General features: G+C 46.2%; 1 protein-coding gene across 1 annotated transcript in view; it reads left to right on the top strand.

The window, feature by feature from the left end:
• The first annotated feature begins 395 nt into the window (after positions 1-395).
• MTSS1 (MTSS I-BAR domain containing 1) overlaps positions 396-12,258 on the top strand; it is a 121,824-nt gene continuing 109,961 nt past the window's right edge. Inside the window, exon 1 of the mRNA XM_044295372.1 lies at positions 396-467. Within this exon, the coding sequence (XP_044151307.1) occupies positions 396-467 (72 nt within the window). The remainder of the gene's footprint in view (positions 468-12,258) is intronic.

Below are 12,258 nucleotides of genomic sequence, written 5' to 3'. Positions count from 1 at the left end.
ATTATCCAGACGGAAGGGGAAGAGGCAGTGCAGAGCTTGACAGAGGAGGTTTTGTGCTGCAGCTGCAGGTCTCCAGCCCCAGATCCCGGCTCCGGCTCCTCTGCTTCAGTCCCTGAGTAATCCACTGGATCTCTCTGCTATGTCCTGCAATGGATCCTGCACTGGGGGGTGATCCCGAGCCTGTGAGCTGCCTGAAGAAGGGTTTGTAGCTGTGAGGGGGGATCTGCACAGCCCATCCCTCTGCTTGGCTCCTCTTCTCCTCTGACTACAAGGATCTGCAGACAGGAGAATCTCATCCTCCAAGGGGGGGTCTGCTGCCGATCTACAGGGGTCCTGACTGCTGCTCGTCCGGCTGGATTTGCCCTTGCTTCCTCTGTTTTGATCCCACAGTGAAGATGGAGGCTGTGATAGAGAAGGAGTGCAGTGCCCTGGGGGGTCTGTTCCAGACCATCATCAGCGACATGAAGGTAAGGGGATGAGCAGGGGGATTTAACCCCTTCAGTGCCGCTAGAAAATCATTAACATTGATCGCAACGTTGGGGGTAAATTTTGGCATCTGGGGCATCGACCATAAACATTGGGGGGTAAATCCGGGCAGTGATCACAATGTTGGGGGGTACGCCTTGGAATCGATCTGTGCAGCGATCGCAGCATTGTGGGTAAATCGGGGCAGCGATTGCAACGTTGGGGGTAAATTTTGGCATCTGGGCAGCGATTGCAACGTTGGGGGTAAATTTTGACATCTGTGACCGATTACAACATCTGATTGGCACTAAATAAATTATTGGTAATACTGGGTGCCCCCTCGCCAGCCTGGTAGCAATTATCAATGTTCAGTCCCATGGGCAGGGGCATCCCGGCATTTGTGTCCTCGTTACTTTTTCCGCTGTCAATCTTCTATTATGGGGGGGGGGGGGGGTCTCATTGTGTCTGTGCCGCGAGCGATATCCAAACAGCTGATCAAATTCTTCCCCTGGAGGGGGGGAGGGAACAGGTGTCAATACTGGAGGTCTGGACAGGGGGGTGGGGGTCACCCTCATCATGGGGACCACCTATAACATATTATTTGGTGCTGATTTTGACCCCATTTGTCTATCATATCCCCTTACAGTATTCCATGGTTAACCCTTTCCCCTGTATCTAGGTAAAGGGCTGACACCTGAGAGTCCATCGCTGTTTATTTTGGAACCAGTAGTCGGTTTGTCAGCCCCCGGTTATCCCCCCCCCCTCCCCTGTGATTTCATGTATATGGGGCAGGACTGAATTCATGTTGCTATGGTGTGAGGAATTTGCAGCAGTGTCATTAAAGGGCCCCGTGCACGCCGCCATATAGCGGATCTCTACAGGAATGTATTGTGTGGTTCCTTTTGTTGCTGCATTGCTGGTCGGACCCTCGGCCAGTATATAGATAATCCCCGTATACACCGCGCACACGCTCTTTGTATGCACTGCCATCGGTCACACTTGTCACCAGGCGGGCTGCTCGGCTGATAACGATTCCACCGCAGCATCGCGTCCTCGGTAACATTCACCGCTTCTTCCTTTCATCTCCTGTAATAAGGAAGAATTTACACACGGCAGATTTCGGCCTCTTTCACACGGTCAGTATCTGTGAGCCAAAACCAGTAATGGACGCTTCAGCGTAATGGTGCTGTTCTGTGTTTACGACCCGCTCCTGGTTTTGGCTTCAAAATACAGATGAAGAATGCTGACCGAACACTGACCAAATACTGAAAGAGGCCAATATCTGGACTTAAAATCAGTGCTATAGATCTGAACGGGGCTGTATTGTCTGCAGGATACAGAGGAATGTGCACAAACCTGATGTGTGTGAATATAACCTCAGACTCTGTTCACATCTAGGTTGTGGAGTCCGGTTTCTGTCAGAATTGTGAGTTATGGGGCGGTATTACATGAAGGGGAAAAGACACCCGAGAAACCGTACAGAACCACGTCAAAGTGGATGCCTCATATCCTTCATGAGCCAGTAAAAGTCTATCTATCTATCTATCTATCTATCTATCTATCTCGTATCTATCTATCTATCTCTCTCATATCTATATATCTCTCTCATATCTATCTGTCTCATATCTATCTGTCTCATATCTATCTGTCTCATATCTATCTGTCTCATATCTATCTGTCTCATATCTATCTGTCTCATATCTATCTGTCTCATATCTATCTGTCTCATATCTATCTGTCTCATATCTATCTGTCTCATATCTATCTGTCTCATATCTATCTGTCTCTCTCTCTCATATCTATCTGTCTCTCTCTCTCATATCTATCTGTCTCTCTCTCTCATATCTATCTGTATCTCTCTCATATCTATCTCTCTCTCTCATATCTATCTCTCTCTCTCATATCTATCTCTCTCTCTCATATCTATCTCTCTCTCTCATATCTATCTCTCTCTCTCATATCTATCTCTCTCTCTCATATCTATCTCTCTCTCTCATATCTATCTCTCTCTCTCATATCTATCTAGCTCATATCTATCTAGCTCATATCTATCTCATATCTATCTATCTGTCTCATATCTATCTATCTCTCTATCTCATATCTATCTATCTGTCTCATATCTATCTATCGCTCTATCTCATATCTATCTATCTGTCTCATATCTATCTATCTCTCTATCTCATATCTATCTCGTATCTATCTCCCTGTACCGGTTTCTCTTTCTCCGGTGCACTGTAAAGACTTGGATTAGTGAGGATTTTACATCACTCTGTCAAAAATTGGATTAGTGGCTAATAATCAGCGGGGACGCTGTGACCTCCGTGTGACGTTATATTCGGTATCAGCATCTTTAATATTTGGGAGATTCCTAAATCTAAAAAACATGGTCGCCTTGTTCCTAATTGGTCCCTGATTGATTATTGCCTCATATTCACAGCTCATTTATTAGTATTTTAGGTCCTTTTAGACATGAGAAGACTCTCAGGAGACTGAGCGACATGAGGGGAGGAGGGAGGACCAGGAACATGGTGCTATCCGCCACACAGGGGGAGACCGGGAGACATTATGTTTGGCACCCCCCTCCTGGTGTTGGTTGGGTCTCTGACCCAGTAGAGGACACTTTTGATGCTGCTCAGGAGCAGAACCTCCTCAGTAGCGCCACCTGGAAGTGACTCCCTGTGAGTCAGTATCCGACTCGTTAACAAGCCCTGGAACTTGACAAAGGAAAACAGCCAAACCAAATATCCACCCGCAGACGGGTGTTTCGGGGTGTTTACCCCTCATGAGTACGGAGTAGGTTTCTGGCTGGTTTAGTGAGATCCATTGGAGGTACTGGCTCTCCTTAAAGGGGTTGTGCCACAAAAAATATTCAACATTTTTCAAACCAGGACCAGGATCTGAATACTTTTGTAATTGCATGTAATTAAAAATTTAGCTAAGCCACTGAGCTATTCAACAAAATGCATCTGTATAGCGCCACCTGCTGTTTTCTCTTTTCCTTATTTCTTATCCGTCTCACTGAGGTGGTCGCACGAGCTCCGTTTAAAATCTTCATCTGCCACCATCCATATCTTCTGTTAGATGTACGTTGCGCGCCACATTCTAATGCTTTCGGTCTGATCTCCATACCGTCTACCAATGTGGAGAAATAAGCCTTTTATTTTTATGCAAATTGAATATATATGGAATCCCCCTTTTAAATATGGATATTTCTGTAATGAAGAATGAATGTTCTTCAGATCATGGGGGAGATTTATCAAACTGGTGTAAAGTAGCACTGGCTTAGTTGCCCATAGCAACCAATCAAATTCCACCTTTCATTTTTCACAGCTCCTTTGGAAAATAAAAGGTGGAATCTGATTGGTTGCTATGGGCAACTAAGCCAGTGCTACTTTACACCAGTTTGATAAATGACCTAGCTGTGGCGGTATCTTAGGTGAAGCTTTCAAGACAAAGCCTATGAAATTCTCGGTGCAATGTCTTTTTTCTTGTTTACTTCAACATATTGGGCCTTGAAGTGCCCAGAAGGTCTTGAGCTGTAGGGGTTCTCCTGACGGCCCCAGGATAATGACATTTACTGCACTTTTGTGTAGGTTTAATTACTTCATTATTAATGACGTCCTCTGTCTCCTGTTATCGGTGATATCTGTGGTCATTTATAAGCAGGGTGATTTAAAACGCGTGAACATGGCAGAAGCGGCTGTGTACTGTAGAGCTGTAGGCAATCTGTGTGCCACCATAAGGTCACACATATATAACTGCACTATGGGGATATTCTCCCCTATAAGTAATCCCACCAGCGGAGTTACTTTACAATATGGCATCCAGTGGAATGAGACAGGATTTTGTAGGCATATGGAGGTAGAACCCTGGGTGCCATATAGCGGCACACTACAGCTTCAGCTTGTACAGAACCGTAATATGACTGTCTACATGAGCAACGAGAGATGCCTGTCCATCACTGGAGTGGACATTACGTTGCTTCATCCTCTATGGCTCATTTGTCTTGAGAGAACAGGTTTTTGTTTCTCAATTTTCACCAGAGTTGTCCAGAATAAGAAAAACGTGTCTGCTTCTAGAGTACAGCGCCACCCCTGTCCACAGGCTGCATGTGGTATCGTGGCTCAGCACCAGTTACTTCAATGGAGCATAGCTGCAGTAGCAGATTCCACCCATGGACAGCTGTGGCGCTGTTTCTGGAAGCAGCCATGTTTTTTCAAATATAGTAAACCTCCGTGGCAATTTTTGGCTGCAGAAAAATGTCGGTTTGAAGAGGCTATCCCTTTACTAATGTAAAAAATGAAAATCAGACATCATATAGGACATGACAATCTCTTTCTAACAAAGCTAGAACCAGCCCTGGACCTCACATGGGTCCAGAGATCTCCCCATTCATCGATCCAATTGCGTGTTCATTCTGCTGAAGCTCTCTCCCTATAACAGCTCAGGAGGTGTGTCCTTGCTCTCCCTATAACAGCTCAGGAGGTGTGTCCATGCTCTCCCTATCACAGCTCAGGAGGCGTGTCCATGCTCTCCCTATAACAGATCAGGGGGCGTGTCTCAGTTCTCCCTATCACAGCTCAGGAGTCAGTTGAAGGATGAAACTGAACACGTGCGACCTCAGTGAACTGGACAAAGAAACATGAAAATAAATAATCAGCAGGTGGCGCTATACAGATACATTTTATTGCATGGCTCACTGGCTATATATTTTTTTTATTACATGCAATTGCAAAAGTATTCAGATCCAGGGGCTGGTTTGAAAACTGTAGAATATTTTTCATGGGACAAACCCTTTGGGTAACTACATTTTGGTCTGTGTACACCTATGACAAGACGTACACCGGCTGTGTGTATTGCTGCCGGGTATCAGTGTTGTTTCCAGCTGATTTGCATGTCCCATTACCCACAATCCCTTGCAGTAGTCGATGTTCTCCCTCAGCTATGTGATCAGAAGGCTTCTTCAATGGTTAATGCCCAGTTAATCTCCGTTAAGCGAGCGCTGTGGTTCCTGTGCTTCGCCCGCACATTGGCGTCGTTAACGCGGCGGCAGGGGTTGTCATTTTGTTGATGGTGAGCGGAGGGTAATAAAAATCTAAGTGGTCTCGAATTATATTTGTTACACAGAAATGGAGAAAAAATACTGTATATTGGTAAGCATCGTCTTCTCAGCCGGTTCCAGCTTTCGACGTTCTTTTGGATAATAACACGAGAATCTAACAAAATTTTAGGAATCTCTGTGTGGGAGGGGGGAAGGGAAGCGACAACCAAGATGAGCTAATTTTTTTGGGGGGGTAGAAGAAATCTGTCAAGGAGGCCAAGAATGGCGGGGAGAAGCTTTAGAGACGACTTTTCTCCCCATGTCTGGCTTGGTTTTCAAGGCCCCATTCACTCGACCGTGGACCGCAAACAGCTGGTCCGCAAAGCATGGGCACTGGGCGTGTGCACTCCGCGTGGCGGTGCTCTCCCCCTGTAACTGACGCAGCAGCTTCTAACAGAAGATATGGCTGGTGGCGGTTGTAGACTTAGGGTCCATTCAGACGTCCGTAATGTTTTGCGGTCTGCAAATTGCGGACCGCAAAACACTGACGCCGCACATCGCCGGCACTTAATAGAGTATTCCTATTCTTGTCCACAGCTGCGGACAAGAATAGGACATACTCTAGTTTTTTGCGAAGCACACTGTGTGCTGTCCGCATCTTTTCCGGCCCCATTGAAAATGACCCATTTTACGGACGTCTGAATTGACCCTTAGGCTCCATTAACACGTCCGTATATGTTTTGCGGACCGCACATCGCCGGCACTCTCATAGAAAATGCGGACAAGAATAGGACATGTTCTATTTTTTTGCGGAACGGAAGTGCGGATCCGCAAATGTGGATGCGGACAGCACATTCCCGTCCTATTGAAAATGAATGGGTCTGCACCTGTTCCGCAAAATTGCGGAACGGTTTCGGAACCATTTTGCGGACGTGTGAATGGACCCTTAAACGGAGTACGTGCGAACATCTCATTGAGTTGAGGAAAAGAACAAACAGCAGGTGGCGATCCTTCCGTTCCGCAAAAAGATAGAGCAAGTTCTATCTTTTTGCGGTGCGGAATCACGGAATGGAACCCCAGAAAGCACTCTGTAGTGTTCCGTTCCGTATCTACGGATTTGCAGACCCATTGAAATCCGTGTTGCGGAATGGCCATGGAACTGTGCCTGTGTATTGCGGATCCGCAAATGCGGTCTGCAATATGGCAACGGGCATCACGCGTTCGTGTGAACGAGCCCTAATGTGCATGAAGGCCTCTTAGTCTCCCTTGACGTCGGCTTTCGTGGGAGAGAAGGATCGATTTTAACATGCCTGATCCTTTTGTTCTTCGGGAGACGCGCTTTGCCCTCTCTCCCTGTTCGGAACACATGCATGTTTGGCCGAGCCGAGGTTGCATGTGTATAGAAAGGGTCGGGAGACATGACTTTCTAAAATCTTTGACTCTGATTTAGATTTTAACTGTAGAATATTGTCAATTTTTAGGGTTTTACTTTAATTTTCCGCTGCTAGAGGTTCTAGAAAATTCTTGAGTGTTTTTCCGCACGAGATGCAACTTTTGCTTTCCACGAGATGTTTACGTCTGTGATCTGCGCGGCCATCTGTATTTGCTTTTGGCCACGTGTATATACAGCATCAGTGGAAGATTCACCGCGTAGGTGTCCGTCTGGAGCGTAACGACGTCAGCCATGGTGTCATCTTATGAACACTCCCGCTCTCGAGGGCATCGTTACAAAATGTGACCCCTTCAGGGGATGACCAGCTACGTCAACGAGTGTGACTTTTATAACTTCCTACCCCGTAAAGTCGCATACCTTTTGTATTGACTTGATGGTGGACGGTTTTCACCAGGTCCATCAGGTTTGAAATACTAACCTGGTTTACGCTCCAGTCTGTAATATTCATATTTAAAAAAAAAATAAATTGCGCATTACAAATTTGTGCTAGCTTTCACTGCTGCTGACTGACGCTAAAAATGCTGAAAATGATTATTTCTGACGACTGGTCCCATATACAAGGTGGGGCGCTCGCGATGGATTATATTCTTAAACTAATAAGTCAATAAAAGGTGTGAGCAGATCTACCGCGTAGGGGCGGCGCCCGGTTTTAATATAAACAGGGGCCGCGTACCGCTGGTGAGGGAGCCTTTGAATTCGACACCACGGCAGAAGAGTCCTGTGTCCTGTGTCAAAGCGAGGAAGGCAATTAAAGGGCACAGTTATTGTTTGTGGGTCAGAAAAGGTCGCCCTTGTTATTCTAAGGTCCCTTGTTAGGGATCTGCTGAAATCCAAGCCACTTGTGTTGGGAGACCTGGACCTCTCCGTGTTATTTTAGGTTTATTTCCCACAATGGTCCATTCTCTCTTCCTTCCCTTTTATTTTTTTCATACGTGCAGGAATTTAGGTGCGTGAACCGGTATGCGTTCTGGAGGGCGGCTTTTGCGATCTTGCGTAGCCCTGGTTGGTGGAGCAATAATTCTAATAGCAGATATTTATAATACGCCTAAATACGCCTCCAAATAGTGGAAGTTTAGAGTATAGAAAGGGATCCCACCACCCTATTGCAATCGTGCATGGTCCTGGTCTTGAGGCCTTACTGCGACCAGTTTGAATGAGGACTTACGGTATTCCAGAAAAACGGATCCGGTTTTGCGGTCTGCGCAGACCTTTAAAAATGTGAAAAAGATAAATACCGGATCCGTTTTTCTGGATGACAACCGGAGAGACGGATCTGGTATTCCAATGCATTTGTGAGACTGATCCGCATCCGGATCCGTCTACAAATGGTATCCGTTTGCATACAGATTGCCGGATGCGGCAGGCAGTTACGGCGACGGAACTGCCTGCCGGAATCCAACAACGCAAGTGTGAAAGTACCAGTCAAAGTGCCGATTTTAAATAATGCTGGAGCGGTCGTCCGAAAGGTGAAATGCGACTTAGGCTACCTTCCACACTTGCGTTGTTGTTTTCCGGTATTAAGATCTGGCAGAGGATCTGAATACCGGAAACAATTGTTGCTGTTTTGTCCCCAATGCATTCTGAATGGAAAGAGATCCGTTCAGGATGTCCTTCCTTTCCGGCAGCATTACGTTTGGGACCGGACAGAAAACCGCTGCAATCTGCGGATTTGCACCCGGTCCTAAAAACGGATCTGGCACTGAAAACAACGTTAACGGATCCGTTTTTTGGGGAGCCTAAAAAAACGGATCAAAGTATTTAGCGATGGATCCGTTCTTTTCTCGGAACGGATAATCCTGATGTGCAAAATCAAAACGGATCTGTTTTGGCAGAATTAACAAGTAAAATGTTAAAGTAACCTTTGGGGGGGGGGGGGCAGGATGAAGAGATGGGGGCAACCAGGTCAGTTTTATGAAGGTCACACAATATTATAGGACATAAGAGATGGCGTATAGGACGCGGCACAGGAGAGCACTTGGAGACTGCGCCCTGGTTTGAGTAGCTGAGATGTGGCCAAGATTTGGGATTTATCCAGATTTTTTTCCCCACCACTCACTCCCAGAAGACATGAATTCTTGGCTAAGTGTGCGTGTGTTCTGAATGGGGTGGGGAGAGTAGACTGCTGCCCGACACCTTCGTCAGAAGGATCAGACAAATTCAGCAGCCTGTTCTTTCTCTATCCCATCAGCTGCGGTCAGGGAAGCATCAGGAGACCCCCAAACACATCCGGTGGTTGGGTGGTCCAGCTGAAATCAGTGGCTGAAAATTGCCTAGATTAGGCTGTTTGTCCCTTGGGCTAGGTCTACACAACGACAGGAAGTCACAACTACACTGCAACATGTGTCGCGTGACATTTTTAATAATGGTGGTCTATGGTGCTGCACTGTGACATGCTGCGACATACTGCAACAGTCGCAGAAAAATCCATCTGGAATGGATTTTTTGCGACTGTTGCGTTGCAGTCGCAGCATGTCACATTGAGACACCATAGACTATCATTATAAAAATTGTCACATGACATTGGTGCAACAAAATGTTGCGCGACAAATGTCGTCATGTAGACCTAGCCTTAACCAAAAATTGGTGTCAGGAGGCCCCAAACGGCGGTTGACTGATCCGCGGATATCCCGGGGGCTGATCTAAGTCTAGATGCACACTTGGCTCAGCTGAGCATGCATTTTTATTTTGACAGTTTTATTACAGCACAAGTAAGGGTCCGCCATGTTACAATCCAACGGTCTGATCTTTCTCCCTCCCGCCCAGTGCTGGTGGAGGAAAGTCCGGAGGCCCCAAAACAGCTGTTGACTGATCCACTGATATCAGACCTATGTCCAGATCATGCTGTTTGCCTCTGACCGTTTTGTAAACTTGCACACTTGGCTCAGCTGAACATGCATTTTTATTTCGTCAGGCACAAGTATAGATCAGCCATATTGATATGCGACATTTCCTATCCTCATTTCCACCTGCGGCTGCCATTATGGTACAGACCTGCATTACATGACGGATCCCAGTTGTGTTGGGTAATTCGGCCAACTCTAGCATACTTTCCTTCTCTACTTTGCAAGACTAAGGCCTCTTTCACACGGGCGTTGCGGGAAAATGCGCGATTTTTCCACACAAGTGCAAAGCGTTTTAAAGTTTTTTGCACACGCGTGAGAAAAATTGGCATGTTTGGTACCCAGACCCGAACCCGGACTTCTTCATGGAAGTTCGGGTTTGGGATCGGGGTTGTGTAGATTTTATTATTTTCCCTTAAAACATGGCCTTACTGGGACCTTTTGAATGAGGTTATAAGGGAAAATAATAGCATTATTTAGGGATGGAGGGGATAAAAATTTTTTTTTTTTTTAAATTCAACTCGCCTCATCCACTTGTTCGCGCAGCCCGACTCGTCTTCTTTCTTCTTCTTTGAGCACCTGGGAGGAAAAGGACCTTTGGTGACGTCACTGCGCTCATCACATGGTCCATCACCATGGTGATGGACCATGTGATGAGCGCAGTGACGTCACCAAAGGTCCTTTTCCTCCCAGGTCCTCAAAGAAGACGAGCCGGATGAGGTGGGTTTTTTATTTATTTATTTTTTTTAACCCCTCCATCCCTAATTTACTTAGTATTCTGTATTCAGAATGCTATTATTTTCCCTTATAACCATGTTATAAGGGAAAATAATAAAATCTACACAACACCGATCCCAAAACCCGAACTTCTGTGAAGAAGTTCGGGTTTGGGTACCAAACATGCCGATGTTTCTCACGCGCGTGCTAAACGCATTAAAACGCTTTGCACTCGTGCTGCAAAAGTGCGCATTTTCCCGCAACGCACCCGCATCTTTTCCCGCAACGCCCATGTGAAAGAGGCCTAAGACAGCAATGTCCCGACTCCCCACAGGCACGATTGTGTGGGTAGAGGCCCTGGAAGTGTTTTATAACAGACTGGGCTTTTTAAAATCCAACATGTCCAACCTTTCTATAATAGCAGCTTTCCTGCCGTTCCTTGTCGTTTACTTTCTGCTCTAATATCTGTATGGTTAAGCAGAGTAAATATGGAGCAGCAGATAACAGACACATGACATGCCTCCCCCAGTACGTGTGCAAACCACACATACGTGTCCTAGCCAGCCCCTGGCATTCCTGATGACCCACATGTTTGTCATGGTTGCAGGTGCTGCAGTTTACATTAAGCACATAGGGGTTGCTGGGACTGCCATTCACCGTATGCTTCATCGGGTCCCTTCTCCTTAGACTTGTGCGATCCTGCACCTTATTCATACTAGGTATTTTCCACAATGGCTTCAGTATGTGGACCGGGCCAGTACCAGCGCACTGCCGGCTGCTTTTTGTGCTCCTTATTGCTGCCCATGGATCTTGCTACCCTAACAAACGATACAGAGATCACTATGACATTGTTATTGTTTCGGTCGAATTGGAACGTTTGGCCCGTGTGAAACTTGCCTAAAATTGATCCCCAGACGCGCTCTGCACCCGAGCCCACCAACATTTCAGTTCCTGTTCATGAGACATTTAAAGCCTGGCCCCCAAATAAAACGAAATCCCCAATGAAGGCCTCTCGCCCATCTAAGCCAGTTCTCTCTCCTCTGCACTGATGAGGGGCAATCGCCCTGAAACAGGCGTCTTCAGATGAGGTGCTGGCTTGGCTCTAATCCTAAATCATGTCTCAAGGCCTGTTTAAAGGGTCAAACATTGACTTAGGCCTCTTGCACACGACCGCATGGCTTTTTCAGTATTTTGCGATCCGCAAAAAATCACCAGTCTTTGGATGTTTTATGGCAGCCTGTTCCTGCTGTGTCATAGACTACTTCAAGCCAAGCCTCTATATTAAATTAGCTGGCCAAGATTAAAAAAAAGCTCATCTCCATTCACTTCAATAGAGGCGGACTGTAATACCAGGTTCAACCCATGGACGGGTGCGGAAGAAGGCGGCCATGTTTTTCTAATCCACGTACCCTAGAAATGAGTTAGAAGCAGTGTGTATAAGACTGCATGGTTTTATTCTGGAAATATCCTTTTAATAACTTGTGTGGTTTGTGTGCCTAGTCTCCTATAGCAGACAGAGCTGTGGGGGAGGGCTCCTGCTACCGCCAGTTGCCTTACAGCCAGCACCCCCAATTTGTCTTTTGTTGATGCCGGTCCCGATGGTCCCATTTTGCCCCTTACCACCTATTTTATTAATGATATTTTCATACGTTGTTGCATTAATAAGTTTTGACAGGTTATTATGTCGTGCAGTTCAGCAATCAGCTGGATTATTGACCTTTTCAATGCTAATCTATGATAAT

Source organism: Bufo gargarizans, chromosome 5, assembly GCF_014858855.1.
Source record: "Bufo gargarizans isolate SCDJY-AF-19 chromosome 5, ASM1485885v1, whole genome shotgun sequence".
Classification (NCBI taxonomy): domain Eukaryota; kingdom Metazoa; phylum Chordata; class Amphibia; order Anura; family Bufonidae; genus Bufo; species Bufo gargarizans.
The sequence above is the reverse complement of the archived record's forward strand: the minus strand, read 5'-3'. Positions and strand labels throughout refer to the sequence as shown.